General features: G+C 43.2%; 1 protein-coding gene and 1 long non-coding RNA gene across 8 annotated transcripts in view; one reads left to right on the top strand and one right to left on the bottom strand.

Moving 5' to 3' along the window:
* Window positions 1–6,131: 6,131 nt before the first annotated feature.
* Window positions 6,132–16,917, bottom strand: LOC110475656 (gap junction beta-6 protein). 6 transcript variants are annotated; one of them, XM_021539942.3, is made up of 3 exons: window positions 16,804–16,917; window positions 16,262–16,336; window positions 6,132–7,950 (listed from the first exon to the last, which is right to left on the bottom strand). In XM_021539942.3, exon 3 carries the CDS (start codon window positions 7,926–7,928, stop codon window positions 7,137–7,139), a length of 792 nt encoding a protein of 263 aa, XP_021395617.1. In that variant the 5' UTR covers window positions 7,929–7,950; window positions 16,262–16,336; window positions 16,804–16,917; the 3' UTR covers window positions 6,132–7,136. The 6 variants fall into 6 exon arrangements, with proteins under 6 accessions (XP_021395617.1, XP_021395618.1, XP_077637596.1 ...); XM_021539943.3 differs by having other exon boundaries at window positions 16,262–16,333; XM_077781470.1 differs by having other exon boundaries at window positions 16,808–16,917.
* An 88-nt stretch (window positions 16,918–17,005) lies between these two features.
* Window positions 17,006–26,887, top strand: part of LOC116183414 (uncharacterized) — a 78,992-nt gene continuing 69,110 nt past the window's right edge. For both annotated transcript variants that reach the window (XR_004148043.2, XR_004148044.2), the window contains exons 1-2: window positions 17,006–17,080; window positions 21,073–21,137. This is a non-coding gene — a long non-coding RNA (uncharacterized LOC116183414). The remainder of the gene's footprint in view (window positions 17,081–21,072; window positions 21,138–26,887) is intronic.

Here is a 26,887-nt window from a genome sequence, read left to right as displayed (position 1 = left end):
GCTGGGCAATATTTTAATTAAGCCCAAGCCATCATTCCTAATAACAGGATTAAATTCTCCCTCCTGTGTCACCCACATCTGGCTAAAAGGTGGAAGAGCCATTCCAGGTTCACTGTTGTGAACTTTAGCCCCAGGGCCATACTGGAAATTTTACCTGGACCACAGGGTTCACCAGTTGCTTTTCTTTCCAGGCTTTTCACACATCCTAGGTGTCATCAAAGGATTCTTTCTGGAGACCATTGTCATGCTTTATATGATGTTATCACTGTTTAATACTTGCCAGATGTTGTTTAATAAATTTCCCAGATGTCCCAAAGACATAACTAAGATGGGTCACTGACCTGAGAGGTGCATTATGTAAATTATAACAAGAAGATGGTGGTGTAAAATACTGGGAGAAATTAGATTAGCCAAGACTCCACTGTGGTTTTGCTGATATAAAAAGGCTGCACCATGCTGCTCTGGGTTGTTAGGAGCAAAACCAGCTCTGCCTCTGGGTCTGAAGGAAGTCAAATAGCCTCATTGCCATGGACTAAGAGTTTTGCTGGGTTGGGAGCCAGCAAGATGTAAAACCTTCCTGCTTTACTGATCTTGCTGTCCCAAGCTTCTCTGATTCGTGGACTCACACACAAATAAATGGCTACCCAACATCCAAAACAGCAGGAGAAAAAAGACTCTTGGATTTGTTAAGCCATAACATTCTAGGGAGTTCTCTCCCTCCTCCTCTAAGTAATGAAGTCTTTTCTTCAGCCACCAACAGAAACTAGAAGTGGCTGAAATGTCTGTGAGAGCATGACCACACATCAGTGTAGGCTCTTCAACCTGCCCAGCACAGGGGCACCATCACTGCCAGCAGTGGGTGGGCACAGTCTCAGCTGGGAATTGTGCGTCCCATGTGGAGATCTGCTGGCAGGAGGCAATAGCTACTGTGTGAAATGGGACCTGATGTTGCAAAAGGCGAGTGCAGAAAGCATCTGGGTGGTATTGCAGTGTTTTTAAGGAGTTACACCCTTCCTAAGGGCCCGGCCCAAACCTGCTTGGAATCAACAGGGATTTGCTGAGTGACAGTGAGGAGCTTTGGATCTGAAATATCTGCAAGCTTGCAGAAAGGGCCAACCTTATGTTCAGAGCATTGGCGGGCGTAGGGAGGCTGAAGTGCAAATTCTGGCATTGATGGGTGTCTTAGCAGCTCGGGCAGGTGGCAGCCATGGTGACAAGGTGCAGGGAGTGGCACTCCTGTCCATACGCCTCTTGCCAGGGATGAAACAGGGTGCTGACTGGGGCCCTTGCTGGAACTTGATGGCTGAGTCAGGGCTCTGCAAGAACCTCTCCCTGTCTTTTCCTCCCACGGACCCACCTGTCCATTGCTTTGTGTGTCAATCACAGCGTTGGGTGCTTCTTTGTGGAAAGTCCACCCGAGACACTCGGCTCTGCGTGCGTGCTGGAAGAAGCAGTCGTACTCCAGAACTCCAGAACGGTGTCAGGGGTGCAGGGACAAGTGGGTGGGAAACTGCAGAAATGTTATTTGCACCTCACCCCCATATTTTTTTGAGAAGCTGATTTTCAGCTTCTGTGGAAGTTGAAAAGGAGGCCATTCACCTTTACATGCCTAAGCTGAGAAATACAAGCCTGACAATACAGGGCTGTTCAGGGTGTACACGCTGCCTCTGCCAGGGGAGAGGCTGCCACACCAGTCACACTCTCACTGCAGCCCCACGCAATGTCCGTACGAGGAAGTTTGCTGTGGTGGCAATGGTCGCTGCCCATGGGCCCGCCTGAGGGGACAGCAGTGGCCAGTGTGGCGTAAGATCTCATCCTGACAATCCCTCTGGCTTCAGAGGCCACGCTCTCTGAGTGCACAGCTGTGCTACGGCACATGGAGGACAGGGAGGTGATTTGAAACAGCCAGCACAGTTTCACCAAGAGCAAGTCCTGCCTAACCAACACAGAGGCCTTCTGTGATGGGGTGACTACAGCAGAGGACTAGGGAAGGGCTACGGGTGTCACTTACCTGCAGTTCTGTAAGGCCTTTGGCACAGTGCACTCACAACATCCTTCCCTCTGGAATGGAGAGGTATGCTGTTAAGCAGATGAAGACTAACTAGGTTGGGATGGTCATATCCAAAAAGGAGTGGTCAATGGCTGAATGTCCCAATAGAGATTGGTAAAAAATTATGTCCCTCAGGGACCACCTCTATATTGGGACCAGATTGTTTAATCCCCCCTTTCCTCTGCCATGGCAGGTGGTTTCAAACCATATGACTTCTAATTTGAGCCACTGAGATTAGAGCATAGTGCTAATAACACCAAGGTGGTGTGTTTGATCCCCATATGGGCCATTCACTTAAGAGTTGGGCTTCATGGTCCTTGTGGGTCTCCTCCAACTTAGAATATTATGTAATATCTCCAGGATCAAGTGCACCCTCAACAAGTTTTAAGATGACACACCTGAGGGAGCAGGACAAGCTCAAGAAGTGGGCCCTTGGGAACATCACAAGGTTCAACAAAGCCAAATGCAAGGTGCTGCACTTGGGTCAGGGCAACCCTAAGTATCCATAAAATGAAGGGATTGAGAGAAGCCCTGCAGAGGACTTGGTGGTGCTGGTGGGTGAGAGACTGGACACAAGCTGTCAGTGTGCTCTCACAGCCCAGAAGCCAGTGGTGTCCAGGGCTGCATCCAAAGCAGCATGGGCAGCTGGGCCAGGGAGGGGATTCTGCCCCTCTGCTCTGCTCAGACCCCACCTGCAGGGCTGCATCAGCTCTGAAGTCTTCAGAACAGCAAAGGTGGGGACCTGTTGGAGTGGGTCCAGAGGAGGGCCACAAAAATGATCAGAGGAATGGAAGGTCTTTCCTGCGAAGACAGGCTGAGAGAATTAAGGTTGTTCAGCCTGGAGAAGGGGAGGCTCCAAGGAAACCTTTTTGCAGCCTTTTAGTACTTAAAAGGGGCTTATAAGAAAGATGGTAATGAACTTTTTAGCAGGGCTCATTACAATAGGATAAGGGTAATGGTTTTAAACTAAAGGAGGGCAGATTCAGACTAGATAGATATAAGGATGACATTTTTTACAATGCGGGTGGTGAAACACTGGAACAGGTTACTCAGAGAGATGGTAGATGCCCCATCACTAGAAAGATTCAGGGCTATGTTGGATGGGACTCTGAGCAACCTCATCTAGATGAAGACACCCCTGCTCATTGCAATGGGATTGTACTAGATGACCTCTCAAGGTCTCTTCCAACCCAAATTATTCTATTATTCTATGAGATAGATTTATTTCAACAGTGCTGTAATACAGTTTTGGCTTGGTAAGGGGAATACAGGTAACAGTGGCAATAGAAAAACATACCAGGCAGTTAGGAGCAGAGGTCTGCCTCATGTTGCCTGTGGCAGTGCTTCCCAGCACATTCTTGCAGGGCAAGGGTGGATGAGGCACTGGGCTGACATGACACGCACCACAAAAAGGGCTGGGGAGCCAAGGTAATGCTAACCTGGCTGCAAAGACCATGGCTGCAGCATCTGGAGTTGGGGAGGCAGCCTGACTGTGCAAAAGGAGGAGAGCGGGTTCAGACCGTCCGACAGCTGGTCTCATTTGCTTTTAGATCTTTGGCATGCAGGGTTCCTGGGATGGGCCTAGGTCAATGGAAAAACAGAGTCAAAGTTGCAATGGGGCTGGGCAGAGAGGGAGAGAGAAGGATGGAGCAGGGTGTGCAGTGGTGCTGGAGTCAAAGGCCATGGTGCATAACAGGAATAGAGTCCAGCAGCCAGTGCTGCTGCACTTGTAAGGAGTCAGAGCTCCTGCCTATTGAAACGACAGCAAGATGAGGTGGGAGGGGATAAGGGAATTTGCAAGAGAGCTTTTCCAGAGGCTCTGATTAATTATTTGGCATCAAAACCAATTTAAGCAATCTCTGCCCCAGGCATAACAAAGGAGAAATCACAGGGTGGGGAACAGCAGCAGGGATGGGCAGAGACAGTTGAGCCAGCTGCCATCAGAGAAAACTGGCTGAACTACCATGGGAGGATGGCGGTCACCAGCAGAGAGATTTGGAGGACTGGGGAAACCCGCTCCCGGAGGGATGGCTGCAGGGCAGGAGCAAGGGCAAGCACAGAGAATGTCTGGGGGCAGGTGTGCTTTGCAGGTCAGATCAGCCCCAGCCAGTATGGAAAGGCACAGGAAGCTGGAAACCAAGAAAAGCAGCTCGGCTTTTCCCTGCAGAAAGGGTTAACCGTGACCCTACTAAACACAGCTGCCTCCTCTACGGAGGCCACAAAATGCAGCAGGCAGGGGGAAGTTGGCTTAGAGAAACAAGTCACTAAAGCTGTTATTTCATCATAGTGCCACCTACTTGGAATAATTTAAAGAGGGCACTGAAACTGTCAGGGACTTTACCTTGGCAGTAAGAGAAATTAGGGATATTTCAGAGGAGAGTGTTCATAATGAGGGTTGTACATAGAATGAGAAGAAACATTTCAGCCCAACACATCAGTCACAACTGGTCTTGCCTGCTGAGATGATCAATAGGTTAGTGCTAGTGAAGCCTTGGATCAGCTCTGGCTCTTTGATTTACAGCTGCCCTTGGTGCAGATTCAATGGGACTTGCACATGTGTTCCCAACCCATCTGGCTGCCAGGACACCACAGCAACAGGGCAGTGTTGGCAGACTGCACCTTACCAGGTCCTGCTGCCATGCAGGAAATGTCCAGCCAACCCAAATCCATTTACATCACGGCCACACACAGAGTTGTGCTGGCCAACAAAGGACCACAGACAACTGATTTCTTCATTGAAACTTTGCCCACTTACCCAGAATGAAAAGAAGAACAGTCATTGAATTGACATTCCAGAAAAAACTAACTGCTGGAATAGAACTCACTGTTTGAAAACTTGTGAGCAGGAAAAGAAAAGCCACAGAGAGCTATCATCATACCCCCATTTGGGATTTTGCAGGCCTGCATTTTATCATAGAGGAAGAAAAACTACCCCTCCTCCATTTTGGGAAAATATATCTACCTCAAATTGATCACTAAGAAGGTTAAGACACAATCAAGCATAATTATTAACTGATCTCCATTCACATTCACTATATGGTATGTGATCCACAGATGTCCCAGATGAAAGCCAAATCTCAAGTTGTTCCATAAAACAGTCCTGGAGGAGAAGTAGCTCTATCTTCACACCCTAGAGCCACCACTCTGCTTACACACCTGCACAGCCTGTGAAGTGATCCAGCAAGGTACAGCCTGAGCACCCACTTTCCTGACCCTAAGGGATCAGCTTCCTTAAATCTGCAGAGAGAATAATATACACTAGTATACTATAGTTGTGTATACTTTTTCCTCAAGCTTGCTGGTAGACACATTCAGAAGACCAGCAGCAATTTCTTTTTACAACACTGATTAAAAAAGAAAATGTGCTGTGAAGGCAGGAAAGATCAGGAGTTTGCCAGTGGACGAGAATAGATAAATGGCAGGGACAGAGCTGACTCTAGGTATTTTCTCTCTCCTGTTGCTTGTGCCTGCTCCCTGTTAGGGTTTTACTAGTCACAAATAAAACAACCAACCAACCCACTGAAGCCCTCTTACAGTATGGACACACACACAGAGCTGTGCTAGCACCTGTTAGAAGTGTGATATAAGAGCATGAGGAAAAGAGCACTCTGCAGTATCTGCTCCTAAGGATACCTGTTCTTTGTTCTGCACCTTGGAAGAGTAGTTCCATTATACAAAAATAGCGAGGCCAATCCATTTGTAAAATGATAACAAATAAACCCCTAAAACTTAGTTCTACCAAGGTCAGTGTATCCATGGTGGTGAGAAGTGGCCCAAAAGAGGAAGCACATAAGACAACATAGCTGTTTTGCATTGCACCCACCTCTGACTTTCAGGTTCCCCTGCTTTCACAAGCACACCTCTCCCACAGCCACATACTGCCATGCACTCAAGAGTTCCCTGTGTATCTCCATTAGAGTATGGACAACAGCATTAGTGCACTAGTGCCCTGGATGGGAATGAGGGGTGCCTAGGGGTTATGTGCACTTTGGAGGTAGAGTCTCCACTTGAAAAAGTTTTTTGTAAGTTCCTATTTAAAATCTTGCCTAGCATTCACATATAGACTCTCACTTCAATAAAAAAAGGTTAAAGTGTTAGCCTTTTATTCAGAAGACTTGCTCCATTTCCAGGAATACTTTTCCATGTCCTTGAAACCAGACAGACTCTAGTCTCATAACAGCACCATCAGTCTACTACAAAACAAGCAAACAAGTCAAAACAAAAAAAAAAATCCATTATGTGATACAGTATAAAGAAACAAATACAGCTAATACATTAGAGAAATAAACATCTACATAAACTTATGTAAGTTGCTATAAAACTGACAGTATGCAATTAAGAGATCAGCAAGACTACCAGGTCTGCTAACTGTTTAAACAAGTCTACATAGGCTGTAACTATATTCTTGTGCTGCTTTTAGGTAGGAGTTTGCACTCAATCTAGGTACCTCAATCTAGCCCACACTTGTGGGCTTTCATACAACTCCCCTAGAGCAGCATGTATGCAAGCATCTCAAGATACCTGCCCAGACTCAAGCAGCACATGCAAAGCTGTGAAGATGTATGCAGCCTATTGCTGTCTTTTCCCTATGAATATGGTATTACAGGGTTCATCTGCATGTGCCTGGTTAAGAAATAAAACACAGTCAATTGTGTACTATAACACCTTAAGTAACATGGAATCTTAGATTTTAGAAAAATATTTTAATCATCAGTTCACAAGTAAAAACTATCATTATTACAAAACATCTTTTAATATTAGAATACCTAGCTTGGAAAGAGTTTTGTTCTTATTGCTGTTGCATTTAGTTTTCAGGAACTGTGTCAGCATGAAGGTAGCAGTGGACGTCCCACTAGTCATAGTCAACTTGTAAGGGTATTCACAGGAAAGTGTATCTTCCTATTTAATCCTCATGCAATTTTCACATGTTTAGGCTGCCCTGACTTTTCCCAGACGTGTACCTACTCAACATCTGACACTATGCATCAAAACTTCACCCAACTTTGTTTCATACAACGAATTTCACTTGCAGCCTTTAAATAAAACATTCACTCCAAAAAGAGTGAACATCAGCATTGATACCACCTTAGCTACTTGAAAACCCTATAACTGTGTTCTGGCAGCTATCAGATATTAACTCATTCATTTCATTTTGTTTGGTTTCTTCCTTATTCTCATGGTTGGGTTGCTGTTTTGAATTTCCAGCTTTTTTAGACCTTCTGAGGAAAAACTTTGTCAGTAAGTAACACAATTCAGCCACATTTAAAAGAATGCAAATGCTGGACACAGCAATCATGAAAATGGTGAACACTGTCTTTTCAGTAGGTCGAGAAACAAAGCAGTCTACAGTGTTGGGGCAGGGCCAGGCATTACACTTCATTAAGCGAGGCATTCGGAACCCATCGTACATGAAATAAAACGCGTACATGAAGACAGCTTCAAAGATCAGTCTGAAAAAGATGCTGCTGGTGTACGTCCACCACAAGGAGCCTTCAATATGAAATCTCTGCTTCCTGATTTCTTCGATGTCCTTGAATTCACATTTCTGGTCTCCTTTTCTGAACTGCCTTTTCTTCTCATGCCTCCTGTAAGCCACATGCATGGCCACCAGCAGCGCAGGTGTGGAGACAAAGATCAGCTGCAGGGCCCAGAGTCTGATGTGAGAGATGGGGAAAAAGTGATCATAGCAAACATTCCTGCAACCAGGCTGAAGTGTGTTGCAGACAAAGTCATCTTGTTCATCTCCCCAGACTTTCTCTGCAGCCACAACCAGGATCATGATACGGAAGATGAAGAGGACTGTGAGCCATATCTTCCCAATACTGGTGGAGTGCTTATTTACACCTCCTAAAACGGTATGCAGAGCTCCCCAATCCATTGTCTTGTTTCAATCCTCTTACCTAAGACAAGGCATAAACAAAACTAAGATTAATCAACACCGGAAACAAATACCAGCAAGCATGTGGTTTAAAATAAAGGCAATATCATAATTGGCTGTGGTAACATTTTGTTGACGCAGTGGGCTTACCTACAACTAGTCATAGATGATAACCTAATCACATATCAGCAGGAACTATTTCTTAATGGATTACACGCATGGCACCACATTCATTTGACTCCTAGGTGTATTGGCCAATGCCACATTAAGTAAGAAAGATGGGAAAATGACGAACACAACCTTAAATTAAAAGATACAACTTCTAGTAGCTTGATATCATTAACAAAATTGGAGATAACAGCCAAAAGTAAGGTAGATGTTATGTTAAAAATTAACATGTTAGACAGATAGACTTCCTATATAAATCAAAGCAAATTGGTTTATCCTTATCTTTAGAGTGTAAATAACGATTTGAGTACATTCTTGCAATACAGACAGACCTTGTGTAACTACTACTGATGCTCTGCACCTTCCATGATAAGGTCTGTATAACCTGTGTTCACTAGTTTCAAAAGTGTGACTGCATTCTGAGTCAAAGCAAACTCCACATTAGCTTGAGAAAATGAAGGTAAAATCCTGGCCATTATCCATCTCAGGTTGGATGTTTAAGATCAATGCTTAAGAAGCATACCAAAATTGCTTTTCTTTCCACTAGGCAAAAAGGGCCTACAGTAAGTGTATAATGACTCCTCCATTGTGAATGCATGTCAGGTTGGAGTTTTCTTCCTCTCATAACACAGACTTCATTAGTCCTAGATTAGGGGAGATATTTCAGAGGCTGGGAGAGTGCTGTAGTCAACATTTGAAGAGTTCAGACAGGCCAGCACTAGCTCAGAGACTTTTTCAACAGAAGAATATTGTTTCCAGCAGGTGAATTTCAAAGTACTATGACTGTAATGAATTAAGGATTTCACATTTTGGTCTCCTCAGGAACACCACAATTGTCTGCATTTTTGCAGCTTCCACAAATAGCTTTTCACAGAGAGCACTCAGAGGCATTTCAGCCCTTCTTCCCACACCCCTCCACTTCAGATGGATTTACAGAAAGTTAGTTTGCAAGCCACTGTGTATTCAAGAAACTGGCATTTTTTGTGTCTATCAGCCAGGACACTCTAAGAGAGCTCAAAGATCTTTTTGATTCTGAAATTGCTCATGAAGGTTTTTATTTCACAACTTTATTAATTTTTTTCTATCTCAGAGCACATATTTCTTTGGCATTTACAGCACAATGCACCAGTAAGCAAAATCATCTTTTCGAAGTTGCTTTAAAGAGCAGCTACTGGCAAAAAGGTCATCATATCAATCACAAGATTTTCCTGACTCTGAGCTGGATCACGCTGCATGAGGAAGAAAATGATGACACTATTTTGTAGTTGTCTTTCACGTCACACTCCCATTCTGAGTAATGTCAAAAACCTTCCTGATTTACATGAGATACATATAATCAGTAGGCCACATGCTTTGACTGAGTATCAAAGTACACAACAGCTCAGAGAAAATAAGGACACTTAATCGTTACGCAACACAATGGTATCTTTTCCTTGAGTTACTGGGATTTAAATGTAATCTCCCTTCACTAGTTCCATAAACTACATTTCCTTCAGATCCTGCTGGTTGACTGTGTGGGGTTATACTCCAGGAGGTGAAAACCAAGGGGGAGATCCAAGATATCCTCCAGATTGAGGGAACTTTTCCTGAGCGTCCTTCAGGATGCACAATCTATATGGGCTATTTCCTCTGAATGTGACTGAAACCACACAGAAACAGATTTACCTTGCCATCCTACTAGGTTATTTTTTCCAAGAAAGATTATTTTTCCATGAGCATACAGTTACAGAGACCCTACAGGATCAACAACCCTATGAGGACACAGGAAAGACCCTTAATACCAGAGACCTTACTAAACATATCAGCTGGATTTTTAAACTTTTTCCACCCCTTTTCTGTCATCTGACTAATGACAGTTCTTTCAGAATTTTCCTTTGCAGTTATTTCATTGTTAAATAGAGGGACAGTTAGAACTTTTTTGTGTTCTCTGTCACTATTGCACACATATGGCAATTACAGTACTTACAAAATTACACTACAGCTAGGTGCTATGACTGGAAACACTTAAGAACATTTGAAAATAAAACCTGTAGAAGATTGGCACAAGGCAAACGGTGGCATTACACACATTATTACACCTACCCTGTAATTCCACCAGAGTCCTTACTTTCTTCTCAGTCAATGAGAATGTTGGGAAAGAAGGCTTGGCAACACTCCTCTTCATCTGACTTGCTCCATATTCTCTTAGAGTATCTTATGCTTGTTAAGCCAAAAAACTATACTTCCATACTAGCAAAGACAAGTCTGTATCTGGATCAAGAAGGAAGAAAAAAGCTACCACAACTCGAAGAGGTAGTATTTTGGCCAGAGTCTTCTTGGTTACACCTCCTCGCCTTTCCAAAAAAAGCCTTTGTCTTTCCTATCTGCCCAAACCCTTCCCACACACTTCACCAAATCTTCCAGCTATCTCCTCAGCTCCTCCTGCCACCATTGACTGTTCTTCCCACTGCTTGCTGAGCAAGTCACCAACCTTTGCCCCTTCTTGCTCACAGCCTCCCAGGCTTGTTTTGACATTGGTAGAGAGTTGTATCACTTCTGGACTACTCCAGAGTGCTCCAGGCACTGATCCGACACCAGTGAAGTCTCACTATCTTCTCCCTGAAAGACTGTAGTGCCATATTCAGGCAGCCTGAATGCCATCCAAATATTTTGGCCACAGTGTTTCCTACTAGCTGGCTTTGAACAGTTCCCCTCAATGCAGCTTAGAGGATCCAGTAAAAGCAATTCAGACACTGCCAAAATGTCTTCCCGTCTCCAACAAACAGACACAGTGATCCAAGTAGAATTTAAGTTAGCCAAGTATGGCGCTTCACACTACTAAAGGCACCAGTGCAGATCACTCCAACTAAACACCCCATCAGGGCTACCTGTACTGATCTGATGGCTCATTTATTCTTTATTCACTCAAAATGATCAAGGCTCTAGCTTATCTTTCTTTCAAATACTTGGTTTCCTTTTCACTAGCAAGTAAAATATTAACTGTCTTGCTGACCAAAGGAGAAGAAAGTAGGAAGATTGCATCCCTTTAATGGGTTGGTAAGTCCTATTTTTATAGGGCCAGTCCAGATAGTATTTCTATGTGAGCAAATCCTGACAAATGCTTACAGAAATAATAGTTTGTAGACAGCTAAGGACTTACCTAGTTTGCTGGTATAGAACTCTACAAGAACACATTAAAGACATGAAAGCTTAGGTGAATTTTGGGGAAAAATATAAAGTAGGAATGAAGATAGGGATTGGGTATAAAGGAAGAAACTGGGAAGAACAGAAGACAGCTTAAGGTAGCAAGGTTGAGTAGCTAAGCATTTAGAATAATTCTAATAGATGAGTGCATTAAATGCTAAATTCTCCACAAAAATTGCAACTGGTCATGAAAACAAGCTTTTCCAAGACTCCACATAGATACCTGTTCTACTATCAGCAGCACTTTCTGTTTCATTTCAACAATTAGAGGGCCACAAGCAGAATATGGTTGTTACAGTTAAAAACAATTATAAAAAATATCACCATGCTTGACTGAAAAGGTAGGTTACAAGGGAAACAGTTCTGCATGATCACGCAACATAGACACAAGCAGGTGCTTCATTTGGGGTTTTTTTTCTTGTTGGTTAGGGCTTTTTTTCCCTACTAGTAAGCTAGACAGCAGCAAGAGAAGAACTACAGCTTAACCCTTTCTGGAGTTCTACAGCTTATGGGCAGTATTTTGAGCTCTGTGCTGCCATGACTAGACTGCTTTCTACTTTGAAGCTAGCTCCTGTAAGCCTACATTAAACCACAATCACAGCACAGTGCATACACCCAGTGAAAATCCCTGCAATTCACAGCACTGAGGACAATCATCACTGAGCTCCCCTGTTTATGGGAGCTGGCTTGTTAACAGACACCATTTTCCTTTGTTTAAGGCTGTTATACTGGAAAATCATTACTCAGTGGCTAAATCCACAGCTGGAATACAGTGAAGGTGTAAAAGCAACAGAAGATATAACTCTATCAGCCATATATATGGCACTTGTACTATATTATCAAGCAAAAAAAAAAAAAAGTAGCCGTAAACAAGTATTACAGTACCTGCTTATGCTACAGGAACATCCAGGACTCCCATTTAAGAAGACAGATCCCTAATTTATGCACAAATTCAGACTATGCTTATACCCTTCTCACCTTCAGCTTGGATACCAATTTATTTACTGTACTTTTACACAGAAATTTAGAGAGTGTTTGCAAGGATTCCACTTCCATTAGAATTTTAGTGTACAGTGTACCAGGAGCTACCAGTTTGGGGTGACATTCCACTACTTGCAGCAGTACCTCTGGCTACTGATAAAAGATCAGCAGACTGCCAAGAAAAATAGTCACTTTATCCCATGTGGGAATGTGTTTAAGCAACTCTTTAAGCAAAAAAGCTCTAGTCTCAAGTGCCCCTGCTTACCCCCCAGCTGGGGACAAAGGCAACTCGCATACCCAAGAGTAGCAGTTTAATGCAGAACTGTTGCCAAAGAAAAGCTTCAGAACATCTAAACTAACAGACACAAAATCATTACCAAAACTATTTTATGACCCAACTTCACACAAGTAGTACTGCTGCATGTTGAGGTCCAACTTGCATTCAAATGTGCTGCTGGGACAACTTTCCCTTCAGGTGTTGATCTCAACAGCTGCACTGGAGCAGTGGCTCATAGTGGGAGGTGATAACCAGCACCGACATGTCCTAGAGCCGCATAATACTGTGTCATTCTCAGATTTGAAGAACACACTAGTCTGGGTTTTAGCAGTTTTGCATCACCATGCCTCTACCCACTTAACTTGGCATCTAGTTTATAGCAAGCACTTAATTGCCAGTGTGTAGATTCTGTTACTCCTATTGCTAAGTTAGTTTAGGTGCTGTACTATAAGAACAGCAGCACTGTCAAGGCTGAAGCAAGGAAGCTTCTAATAAATACAGATTAACATATTCCAAAAGACAGCATCCTTTTATTCCACAAGGGCGAATACGCAGGCTACAGCAATCACTTGCTAACTTGCTCAGACTTCCTACCTAATTTGTCAGTCTGCCCCATGCCTCAGTTTCCCAGACATTAAACTAGAGATAACAAAAACCTCACCAACTCACAGGGCTGTTCTCCTGAAATGCTCCACTGCAATTACAAGCTTCACAGGCTCAATGGGCCAACACAGATAAATAACAGTTCAAAGCTGGAAGTACAGAGCTTGAATTCAATCATCCAGGATATTTCTGACACCTGAAAAAGAATGCAGCTCCCTACATTGCTATAACTTTAATGCAGAGTTCAAAATGCAAGGTAAAGCTTTGAACTTAGACCTTGGCAACTAAAATCCTTTAATAGGTAGCTTCCAGCTATTTTAATTTTACAGCAGTATATGGAAAACTTCAAGGAGTATGCAGCTGGAAGCCTCTAGAATATGAACAACTCTACTTATTTCCTAAAAAGCTGAAAAAGATCAAAGGAGCAGCCTAACAATCACAAAAGCCCGTGCAATTCTCTCTAGTAGCTCTTAAACTTTGTTCTGAACACCTATCTCCAGATCAGAGTGGAAACTGGAGATGAGAAGAGCCACGACAGAGGGATTACAGTATATCTGATTTGACACAAGAACAGGCAAAGACACTGCAAGCATTGTTCTTTCCTTCTACTAAAGTTTAGGAAAATAGGAGGCATTCTTTGCTCGAACTAAACCCAGCATGAAATCCAGAGAAACTCAACAGATTAGGACCCAATTTGTATGTAGTTAAATGTTATTAAAAAATTATGCTACTTAAATATCAAGAGCATTAAAGGGTTCAGCTTCTGCCCACAATGACACCCTTATGACTGTCCCATATTCATGCCCTCATATAAGTTTTAAGTAATTTTCCAAGGATTCTTGGAAACATCCATACCTATTTCACCAGCCTGCAAGTGTAACTGGAGATTACTATCCTCCAGAACATCTCTGCACAAAATTCATTCCACTCATACAAAAAGGAAATCAGAGATCACACTTGAAGGCATAACAAGACAGCACAAGTCCTATTGGAGTTTAGCCTGTCTCAGCCATTTTCCTCTGCAAACCTTTCCTTCCAAGTGTGCTTAAAGATTCTTACTTTGGAAGAAAGCCTAATTCCCAAGGACTATGTCTCCACTGATAAAAGTGTCCTAGTTCCCATATCTTAAAGAAAGTTTTAGACATGCTGTGCCCCACTTCTGGTCATCAAAATGACTTTTTAGTTATGATTGTTATGACTTTTTAATTTTTTTGTTACCTAATTCCCATTTCCATCCCCATACACTTAGAATGTAGACATCTGCCTTTCTGCAAGTCTCTCCTTTCCTCTAAAATTAACAAGTCTCTGTCTTCTTTCACACACGGAACTCAAACCCTTTTGAAAACACTAACATTTTATACTGCACTGCAGCTTTTACTTGAGCATGTATTTTTTTATTCCATTAATCAAGAGTAAAGTTCAAAGCAACTTTTTCTTTTTAAAAATTGTATTACAGGAAGAAATGCAGGTGTACGATAAGGAATAGAATTAGTTTAACATTCTTTTATCAACTAACAGGAGATGTGCTTCTCTTCTTCTACACTCCTGCAGCTTTGACAGCACATTATCTCACACCTCATATCATCACTTCAAGCTTTTCCTTACACAAACTGGTATTTAGCCAGGCAAGAGTCACAGTTTTCCTTCCAGATACCTCATCAGTCACCATTAAGTAACAATTAAAATCAGCAAGGAACAGAACAAGGAAAAACATCAAAAGAAAAAACAGCTTCAAGCCATAGTACTCTTTGACACAGTGTCTGGGACCACTGATTTAACTGGAAGTGTTTACAATAACCAACTTGTAAAAGCATCTTCTTTACTCACAAGTACACATGGAGTGACCATGATGAACTTGCACATATAATTCAAAGTGCTGTTATTTTTTTCCAGGTACTAAGATAGTCTGCTATACATTTTTCAATGCATAATTACTTTTTTTTGCACAAAATAAATGAGGCTGCCCAAATCCACCTGGATTGCATATCAAGGGATGCAAAACAGCAACTCTGTCAGAGGCCTAGCTTCAGCAAGTTGAGAGAACTGGCCCTGTCAGGACAGAATCAGTTTCTCCAGAAAAGTATGCTAACTTATGGGGTTTTACAGTTCCATTTTTAAGCTCTGAGATATGTAATCCTACCAATTATGAGACTGACAGTTCTGGGGACCGTCTGAAGTCTCCTAGAAACACTGACACACACAGTACAGGTGTAACCTCCTGGCTCTGGAAATGTGCTGAAAAGTCTGCCTGGAAATTTACATTGCAATGCCTAGTTGACACATGGAGATACTGCCTTCTTCCAGGCTGAGGCTTGTCCCACTATTGCCTTGCTCTATAAGGCAGATCCAACTCAATCACACATGCATCCTTGTGCATCCTTTTGCCTACTGTCTTTTCTTCGGGGCTCCTCAGAGGATGTGTCTGGCAAGCAGGGTTTCCAGGCTAAGCAGCAGAGGCCAAGAAACGTTTAAAATTACATAACTCCTTTAACAAAATTAAGGATGAAAATATATTTTATTCTGCTTTTGACTCAGTGCACGTGCATATGCTGCGGTGACCCCAAACCAAACCTGGACCCAAACTCTCAGTATTTCATACAGGACACAGCCATTAATCAAAGCTATAAAACCTGAGTTTAAAAGAGCTTTCTTAAGACAAAAGGCCACTTCCTCCTTGCAACCCTTTGTTACCTCAAGGGTATATTCAGGCCACATGATGAAAACTAATGGGGTACAGGACAAGGAAATAATTTCCTATTGAGAACAGGGGATCTCTCAATATGAGAGACTGAAAGTAACACCCAATCTAGGAAAGCCCGATGCCGGAAAAGCCAGTCATGCCCAGCCCCTAGCTAGTGCCAGACACTAAGCAAGAACTCCTGCCCTTACACCAGCACGTCCTTCCTGCTTTATTTAAGGCTGTAAGGACTCGTTCTTATCCAGCCCTGATAAGCAGAAATACATTTTTTTCTGACTCACACCTCATTTCCTACTCCCCATGTAATTTTAAGGAATGTTTCCAGCGTGTGATCAGACACTCACAGGACCTGTCAGTTTTACTGATGCAAGTTGTTTACCTTCCCTCAGCTCTCTTAACATCTGTAGGCGTGCCACAAATTACCTGTAATTGCAGGAGCCTTGATTTGGTGTCGTAGCTAGCCGTACGTACTTCACATAACGCGTTTACAGAGAGCTGCTGGGAGGTGAATGAAGATTTGGCCGTGAGTTAAACGCTGAACCTACAGAGACACGAGCTTTCCCAACCAAAACTGCTCGCGGAGTTCGAGCACCCCCCGAGGCGCTCAAGCGGGAAGCGGAGAGCGCCCATGCCGAGCAGGGCAAATCCTGTCGGGACAGGGCGAATCCTGCGGGGACAGGGTGGGGGCAGCGCACACGGCGGCTTCGCGCCCCCCTCACTCCCTCCCCGGCGGGCAGCGCCAGCAGAGCTCCCGGCGGCGCTGCCCCGGCCCCGCAACAAGTGCGGCCTCAGCTGCCCGGGGGAGCTGCCCGGGGGAGCTGCCCCGGGGGAGCTGCCCCGGGGGAGCTGCCCCGGGGGAGCTGCCCCGGGGGAGCTGCCCCGGGGGAGCTGCCCCGGGGGAGCTGCCCCGGGGGAGCTGCCCCGGGGGAGCTGCCCGCCGCGCCCTGCCCCGCCGCGCCCCTCACCTGCCTCAGCGGCGCCCGCTGCCGAGGGGCGGTCACCCCGCCGGGAGCACCGCGGCCAGGCTGCGCCGATCAGCGTGGCTCCGCCGCTGGCTGCGGAGCGGGCGGCCCCGGCCTCGCCGCCCCGGAGCTTTAAGGTCCCACCCCGTTCACCTGGCGCCGCTTTTAACCCGCCCTCCGCCCGCCCCCGCCCGCCCCCGCCCGCGCCCGCTGCTCCGGCCGCCCGCGGAGGCGGCGGTGGGAGCGCGGGGCGGGGCCCGCAGCCGGCGGCGCTTCCCAGGTGAGGGGCGGAGGGATGAAATAAGGGTGGGAAGGGTTTGTGCCCGCGCCGGGGCCGCTGCCCGCAGCGAAGAGGCTGGTCTAGGGCTGCGGGGGAGACCCTGAGGGGAAGGGAGGTGAAGATAACAGCAGATACATCGGGGATTTTTCAGGGGAAATGCATATTTATGTAAGGTAACAGGGTCGCGTTTCCATCTTGAGGAATCCAGGTATTCAGAAGGGCCTTGGGACAGAAAAAAGCCAGGTCGTTTCTCCTGGAAGTCATTAAAAGAGCTGGTGGCCAAACAGAGGGAAGAGCCAGTAGTTTCTGGCTTTTGAGGTTTGTTTTCCAAGTGCGATTGAAATGCTAGAGCAGTGCCCTGCAGCCTCTCAGGCTTTCACGGAGCTGTGCATATTTGTCAGTGCAAAGACCTGTTTTGGAAAGTTTTCTGTTTCCAGGGAATACAGTTGCTGAGGAAACAATTCACTTTAGGTTCAAAAATCCCTGCCCAAAACTGTGTACCCTACCTTGCCCACAGGCACATCAAATTAAATAAATGGTTTGTAAACCTCTTAACTAAATTTCCAAAGAAAACATATACCACAACTGGAGAAACAGGACATTTGTTCAGACTTTAGGTGAAAAACTCATGTGTTTTTGCATGTTTGGAGTATAAGGACTCAAATGATATAATTATTTCCAATGAAGTTCTACTGCCTTGTCTGGCAGTAGGAATCTTTCCTGGGGAAATCTTTAGCAAAAATCAGTTACTTAATTTTGATTTCAGGTTTGATTTCACATTCAGGAAGAAGAGGTAGGAATTTCTAGCACAAACAATCTAATACTTGAGAGATAAGAAATTGTCATCAGCCGTGCTTTAAACTTTAGCCTCTGTCTCTGTGCTGCTCATCTCTCCTCCCACCCTTTCTTACACTTGCAGTTAGATCCATGGAACCTGTACATTAGGACCACAGGAAAATTCATGTTGGAAGAGATCTGTGGAGGCTTGTAATCCAACCTATTGATCAAAGCTGGATCAGCTCTGGAACCGTTCATTAGTTACCCCATCCAGGGGGAACCCAGGGAAATTGGTTCACTGCAGCAGCTGTAGGACCAGGCCCAAGGTATTATGTGATGCTGAGCTAGACATGCAATAAATACCTGAGGGCTGAGTTTACCTGTGCTTGCTGACTTCTGTGGGAGTTGTGTGTTCAGATGACGTTCAAGGTCTATGTCGTGAGGAAGGGAGGTGGCTCTGGGCCCAGTCATGCATCTGGCACTTTGCAAAAGGGAAAGCCCATCTCCTAATGGAAGAAAAGCTTTAGAAGAGACATACAGAACTCATGTGCTGTTTTCTCTTCAGCCACCTTCCAGCTTGATTCAGTGACCTTGAAAAAGTGAAATGTATCATTTTAAGGTGCAAAATACTTTAAACATTGATTATGTTTACCTGCAGCAGAGAATTTTAAGTTTTGTGCTGTTCCTTCAAGGCTGTTTGCCACCAAAAAGAGGTTTGGTGGTTTTGTTTTCTCTTTTTTTTTTTTTCAGCAAGAGAAATATTGTGAAAATATAAATCAAAAATATAAGTCCTATGAGGAGCAGCTTGAGGGAGATGGGTGTGTTGAGCCTGGAGATGAGGAGGCTCAGGCAGGGACCTTATTGCTCTGTACAGTGACCTGAAAGGAGGTTGTTGTGAAGTGGGGCCTCTTCTCCCAGACAGCCAGCAGGAGAAGAGGATATAGCCTCAAGCAGCACCAGGGGATTTGAGGCTGGGCATCTGGAAGAATTTATTCACTGAAAGGGTGGCCAGACATTGGAAGAGGATGCCCAGGGTGATGGTGGAGTCACCACCCCTTGAAGTGTTCAAGAAACAACTAGACATGGCACTTGATATGGTTCAGTTGACATGGTTTTGGTCAAAGGTTTAACTCAATGATCTTGAAGGTCTTTTCCATGAAAAGTTAGTGGAAACAAGGCCATATGGGTCTCACTGTTGCCTAAAGGCAGGTAAGCCATGGGCAGAGTGTGGAGCTCTCGAAGCTGTCTTGTATCAGGTCTTCACTGCACTGCCTTTGGGAGTGTCACAGTTGGAGGCCAACACCTGATGTTGGTCCTGAGGCAGAAGCACCCAGTTTTGACAGCAAAGAAAAGTCTTAAATTATATTCTGTGTTTCCAAAATTAGATAGTATCAAACTATCTATTCCCTAGACAGTGGGGAACACTGAATGAATGAGTGGCAGGGAGAAATAGACCAGGTTCTCCTCTACTGAGTAATTCTTTCATCTCTCATCTGTTGAATGATATTTCTGTTACCCAGTAGCATCAACAACCTCTTTCATTATAAATGATCACTTAAGTAACACTAAAAAAAAAACAAAACAAAAACAAAAAAACAATGGGACATGTCAGTGCTGGAAATTTAAGGTCTGGAAGTCCTGGTCTTAATCACAGTGTTTTATATTTATTTATGAGGGTAAAATGACATCTATTTAGTAATTGACCACTTAGTAAACAGAGTTAAATTGTACTTATTCCCTTACAGATGAGGAATCTTTTATTTAGCTAGCATATAAAAATTACTGTTTAATAAAACTGTAAAATAAATACATATGAATTGATTACTTTGAATTGTGACAGTCCCTTCTCCTGCATATAATGTATGTATTATAGTGCACTATAATACATATGTTTTCTTTATTGATGTGATTTTAAGGTAAAAAGTGAGAAGAAAAGGGTAGATAAACATAAACCCCATCCATTACTGACAAATAAACTAAGAGGAAAATAAAGTTACAGGGTTCAGAAATTTTGTGTCACTAGATGCCTCACAAGATAATGCAGTTTGAAAATAATTTTTTTAAAAAATAGAGTTGTCACAACATCCTATTGACCAAAAGCAGCTTTAGATATAAACCCCAAATTTAGGATAAGGTCAGCCTCTTTGATAGTGCATCTTATCATCTAGAAGGTCATAATCAGAGTCAAGGTCATAATCACAATCACTGACAGTCCTGTAGAGCATTTAAATTATGCTTTTTTGAAATATTGGCATAGGTTAAGTTTTTCTTTTGAGCAATAATAAGCCAGAGTCTGAAACTACTAGAACTGTTGACTGAAATTTTAACTTGATTCTTATGTACTTCATTAGACTGAAGATTTGTATAAGAACAAGTCCAACTGCTCCGTCTTAGTATTCAGAAAGGATAAAAGAGGAGGAAAAAACCAAACCCCAGGAAGTTTCTTTTCCATTTTTCCATGGCAGACGGCTGCTCAAACACTGGTGCGGACTGGAAGCAAGAGGTTTTTCTTCTTGAAAATTTGTTTCCTTTCCAAACCTTCACATCTCTAATTAGACTCTTTTTGCTTTCTGACTATTTAGGAGTTCAGAATAGGGAAAAGAAAATTATGTCCAGTCCTTCAGTGTGAAACTATTGTGCCACTGTGTTTCAAAGTTCACGCTGTCCTGTGGCACTTCTATTGGGAGACAACAGGGATACATATAGTACTGATAATATATAATAAGTCTTGGACCAAGCCGATCTTTGTTGTATGCTGCTCAGGAAGCTGTTCTTCTTCAGCTTTTATTTGCAGTTTAATGTACTGGTCAGCGTTCTACAGGGATTGTGTTGGCCCTGATTTACACACTCTGGGCAAATCCCAGGACTTCATCTGTTGTATTGCACTAAGTCAAGGCTTTTTGATACAACACTCATCTAGCCAGAAAAAACACCTGAAGAGTCATTTCCTTTTCAATATAATTACTTTAATGACAATGTGTAGTTATGATCAAGGTTGCCCATGCAATGTCCCTGTTCATTAATTATTGCAGCACATCAAGCATTTGTACTGCCTTGAAAAGTAGTAGGTCTTTTTCACCTGCAAGGGCCTTAGAGGTGCCTGAGAGAATGATTATGATTGCACTTCTCTTAAATAATGGGCAGATAGCTGTCTCCCTCATCTTTTTGACCTCAGGTTGTCCTCATCAATGAAACCTTCCCTTTTTTATTTTCAGTTTACTGTTATGCATGAGAAGATGAGAAGTCCCAAGAGAAACATAGCAACTACTTTCCTGCTAAGGTAACTTGGCGATCTTAATGATGTCCCCTACTTGTGGAGATAGAAGAAAGAAAAGGAGAGGAAAAAAAAAAAAAAAAAAAAAAAAAGCCAAAACTAACCAAACAAACAAACAACCCAACCCCAAAAAAACCCACCTCAATCCCAAATGACACAGGGAACCAACAAAAGGGGATGAAAATGGTTCTTAGCATTGCCAGTACATTACCAGCCTGACTCACACCAATCCATATAATTTATACTATTTAATGTCAAAATGGGCATGGGCAGCTGTTTTAGTACATTGCCATGCTCTTCCAGGATGCCCTTGGAAAATGTACCTCTCCTGTGTGCTAGTTAAGATAGACTAACCCATGGTCAGGCACTCATCAAAGCCTCTCCATTTCTTAAGCTGACAGCTCCGGACATCCAGCATCAGCCTGATTTGAAAGGCAGAGCTTTCTTCATCCTGAGGCAGCCCAGTAATTTCTGCAACACTATTGCTAATTTGAAAGCTGACAGTTTTCATCTCCCCACCCCTTTGGTTTATTACAAGCATTTCATCAGACTGGCTGTAGACTGCTGTGTCCTTCTCCGCTCTGGGCAGAGGGGGAAAAGCAAGGCTGTCAGCAGCGATGCTTAGTTGCTGTGGTGATGTTTCTCCTGGAGCAGGCGGCTACAGCAAGTCCCCCACCCCAGTGGCACCTAGCCCAGGCTCTTGATGGACCTGTGGAGCCTTCCAGCTGATTTAATTGGTTCATTGTGACCTGGTTTGATGTAATAAATTCATCGTTCCCCTGTTCAACTTAATTGAGTCATTGTTACCCGATTTAACTGACTGATTGTTGCCTGACTTGATTTAATTAATTACCGCCTGACTTGCTGAATAAGCAAGCTCCTGCTGCCAGCTGCCAGCATGGCTCATGATCCTAATCCGTGCTGTCTACCTCAGCCCCTTGTCCTGTACCAACCTGTGCTTCTCCTGGGACCTGCTCTCTCTTCTACTCTAGCCACATCCTCTGTTACTTTCCCTTTTCTGTTCCTGTAGCTCGTCCCCTACCCAAAGAGCTCCTCTAACTCACCCTCTAATTCTTCTTTCCATTATCCTCTTCTTTTTCCTGTCTTTAGCTCTGGGACTACCTCCACTTTTCCTCCGGGAGTTCTCACCACTGTGTCTCACAGCAACTGCTCCTGCTTTGATTCCTCTAAAGCTGCTCTTGAGTTCCCCTGAAGACTTTGCATTTTCCTTGTTTCATGCATGACAGATTGCCCTTCCTATAGCAGGATTTTTTTCTTTCCTATTCTGCCCAGGAGTCCTACGCGGGCATCAGCACTTGTCCAGTGCTCTCTTTCTTTCCTTCATTTCCACTACTTCCTGTACCCATTTTTTTCTTCCTTTAAGGTATCATCCAGAAGCCCCCCCCCCCCCCCCCCCCCCTTGTTGCATGTTATCTAGCATCCTTTAGGTTCTTGGCTCTTTTTAATATGTTCCCTGCCCCAGATCCATTCACTTGCTTTGAGATTTCTGTCTCCACTGTAAGGGTATCTTCTCTGATTGCTCCTTCTCTTTAGCCTGTTGTTTTCACCTAAGATGTTCTGATGGTGGTTCAGGTTTCTTGCTGACTCTCCACTTCTGGCCCTTACTTCATTCCCCAATCTTCCCAGATCTCTTTCATTTATCTTTCTGTGTTTCACTGTCTCCATTCAACAGAAACATGAGATATAGCTAAATCTTGTCCTCTTTTCTCTGCTGTTCTGCTCCACATTCCATCTGATGTCAATCTGAGAGCAGGCACATACTTGTTCAAGCAGAGAATTACTGTTCTCCAAAGTAATTGCGTCAAGGCATAAGTCTGAATTTATATTAATGACCAGCATGAGTCCAGAATTCTCTGTGACTACTTCAGTTCAGTGCATAGAGGTGAGGTTCGCTTTGCCCATGCTGTCAGTCCAGTATGCACAACATATTGTGTGAGCAGATATCCCTCCTGGCTTTGCATTGTCTAGGCCTTGTTTGTCATTACATACTTCCTGTTCTTCTGCACTGTCTCTGTTTATCTATTTTTCATTCTCATGTATTGGAAGAAGGTCCAGGAATGAGTGCTTGTCTCTCCAATGCAAGCACATCTGGCTTCTGTATTCTGGGAACAGATATGGGGTGTTTCCCCTCATTCCTCTGTCTCTCTCTTTTTCACTGGTGTCTCGATGTTTTCTTGAAGAGAGAATCTCATTGTCTACAAAGATGCCTCTCTCTCCCCCTCAAGTCTTTAAGGAACCTTCACTCATAGGATCACAGAATCATTTAGGTTGGAAAAGACCTCCAAGGTCATTGAGTCCAATCTTTTACTGAACACCATTTTGTCAACTAAATCATAGCACTATGTGTCATGTCCAGTTGTTTCTTGAGCACTTGCAGTGATGTGGACTCCACCAGCTTCTTGGGCAGCCTGTTCCAGTGCCTGACCACCTTTTCAGTGCAGAAACCTACACTGCATGACTGGGGGTCTTCCATGTCACTTGCAGTGAGTTAATCTGTCTCTGCCTTTTTTATGCACGTAAGAGCCACTGTATTTCTAGGGCATTTTTGTTCAAACCCTTCTGGGTTTCATATGGTAGATTCCATTGATTTCAAATACCTAAAAACCTTGGAAGATGCTTTAGGAGAGCTCAGTCTTTGGGTTTTGAGGCCTGTTTTTTTGTTGGTGTGTTATGGGTTCTTTGGTGGGAATTTTTTTTTTTTTTTAAATTCAGTTGCATTTCAGTTTATTTCTTTTTTTTACAGTCTCCTAAAACTGAATGCAGTTCCCTTAAGTTTCTCCCAGCATGTTAAGCAGAATAATCAGCTTTTTTGTACCCCAGTTAATGCAACTCAGCCATATTTCTGCAGCTCTAACATCTATTCTCTCCCTTCTATAGGCAATTCCCTTTGAATTCATCTTTGCAGTTCCTCACCTGCTGTTGGCTTCTGCATATTTGCTAAGTTACAGAAGCCATCAGACTTTGCAGATGATACAGATACTGGCAATCCCTCTCACGTTACTGGAATATGAAAGTATGACACCCAGTCCTGTTCTCATGAAAGCTGGTGCCAAACCTCCCATAAAATGTTATGAGAACAGGACTGGGCCTCAGAATCTTAATTCCATTCTCTGTGATGGCAATTGAAATAACATTAAAATTAGAAACAGAATTAGCAGTGCCAGATTCTACTTGTTATCTTCCATCTTCTGTGTTTGGTAAGACATTTTTCTGATTGTGATTGCATTCACTGAGTTGATATATACAAAATATGAATGCTCCAGGCTTTTCATAGTGTGGAACACATGTTAAGAAAAATTGAGGACTGCCCTTCAATGTACAGTCTGCCTTTCCATTTGTAATTGCAAAGCACTCCCATGGCAAAACCAGTGCTGCATAGATGGCTAAACACTATTTGTGTCCTTTTACCTTTATTTGGTGTGAAGCATATTGTCTTTTTCTAAAATGGTAATGGCTGACTGAAGTTGTTCCCTTTTTCAGCCCCACCCTGCACTTCAGATAATTCTGCCCTTTGGGAGAACACTGATATCAAGCACACTTCCTTCAGAAATGAAGTTGGATCTATGCAAGTAATTTAATCAGAATTTTCAGTTGGTATCATTGCAGTGATATAATTATCATGGTGTCAGTATGCTTTAATAAATACAAGAGATAAAAACCCCAGAAGTTTTACAAGATTATTTATGCAAGTAGTTTTATCTTAAACTGAGAAACACACACAAAATCAGATGTGTAGCCATTTTGATGCACTTGCATGCAGGGAAGAATTGCAATGCACTATGAGATGCTCATCATGATGCAGTCATGAAAGGCAGAACTTGTTATGCACTGGGATATAGCTGAGGTCTCTTTTCTCCACATTTGGAAATCTGAAGATTTTTCTGTCTTCCTCTGTGTTAATCCTGTAGGTCTTCTTCCTCTGCATTTCTCATTCCAGAGCTGTGGTGAAGGACAAGATGTTTCTTTGGATTGCCCTGATGGGAGTTAGGGTCGCTGGGTCAGCATGTGGCTTCACCCCATGTCTCCAGGGCTGTGGGGGCTCCCTTCATGCTACACAGTGTCAGCAACAACAGTTTTAGCCAATAACTTCCTTTTCTGCTACAGCATCCTTTTGGCTTTCCTTCCTCATGTCTTTGCCATATGATTTTTATAAACTCAGGACAACTTCTAACATGCCAACCCATAGTTAACATTAGTACAGGGAACTGAAAAGTTCATATCCTACATACATAACCTTAGAAATACTTATTAACAAAAAGCCCCATCCCTCCCATGCGTGCTAAGAATACCATCAGCAAATGTTGCCACAGTATGTTCAGGAGTTGAAAATTTTCCAGATAAATCATGTTGGTAGTTATGTTCTGTGACTCTGGGCAGGGGTGGTTGAATAGCCCTAATTTGGAAAGTATTTGTTAAACTCTTCTGAAAGAAGGTCAACTTCCAAGAAGCAAGAGGGGCCTCATGAGGGGCATCTTGTAGAGGCCACATTTCAGAGGCTAGGTCAGGGGGTTCTGTACAGTTGATAGAAAATGAATGAATGTAGATGACAGCAGAATTTGGACAAAGGAGTTTAACCATTTGTACCTGCTTCTATTTCACAGCCAGTAAGAGACATGAATTTGGTAAAGAATATATAAATACAAAGCTATATGAACACACAAGTTTATCCATTTGCCTTACTGGCTCAGTCAGGCAGAGTAAATATATATAACCCTCTAGTTCAGCTATTTCATTGTCACAGGATCCAGCCTCACCACTTAAAAGGTGGTCTAGGTCTTCTTCTAAGATTTGCCTTTTATTTTCTACTCCAACTTTTTTTTTCTGAAAAGCATTTACAATGTTTTATGCAGCTGTGCAAAGAACAGTGAACCATATTCTGCTGGACAGAGGCTCTGTAAATTAACTCTTAAATGTGAGCTGATAAGGGCCAAGAGGATTTAGCCTTAGAAACACAATGCCTGTGGGAACTTAAGAAATGCAGTGTGAGAGTCAAAATTAGTTAGCTGCTAAGTTCTCAAATGACTTGTCTTCTTCAAATGTTTTGCTCTCTATGATTGTTTAGAACGTGAATAATTCCATAGTGTCACTGCTTTCATATATTCTTTATGCTTTTTTATACACTTCAGCTGTGGAAGGCCATGGTGTCTATTGGCAAAAAGGATGATTGTGGTTAAAGTGTTATGTATGGGACTTTGACTTTGCCCCATCACTTCGTAACTGCAGTTACATATTCACTTTCAGAGGTGTAATTAGTAATGAGAAAATAGCTTCAAGTATTATTGACTACATTGACATTTTCACTTTATAAATTATCATGACTGAGAAATGCTGTCATTTACCTTGCCATTGGAAGTGTCACAACTAATGTCAATCTTCAAAGCTCCAGTTGTACATTTTCCTTGATGCCTCTGGGGCTGTGAGGGTCTGACATGGATGTTTCCATAAATCCACAAAATTGTTCACAGGAACTACTGAATAAGTGGATAACCTACCTACATGTTTGCAGAAACAAGTCTTAATAAGTAAATGGCATAAATCTCAAGCCCATGTAATAGAAATGCACACTATCAATGCTGTCCTTATGTGTCAAATATTCCTTAATATCTTTGGCCAGATTGGAAAAATGGCTTCCTGCTGGTACAGAATGGAAACCTCAGCAGTAATTCACATTTTTCCTCATGAATTAAATGAAGTATTCTCCATTAATTTGCTGCCCACTCCCAGACTTCCAAGTT

This window comes from Lonchura striata, chromosome 2, assembly GCF_046129695.1.
Source record: "Lonchura striata isolate bLonStr1 chromosome 2, bLonStr1.mat, whole genome shotgun sequence".
NCBI lineage: Eukaryota > Metazoa > Chordata > Aves > Passeriformes > Estrildidae > Lonchura > Lonchura striata.
The sequence above is the reverse complement of the archived record's forward strand: the minus strand, read 5'-3'. Positions and strand labels throughout refer to the sequence as shown.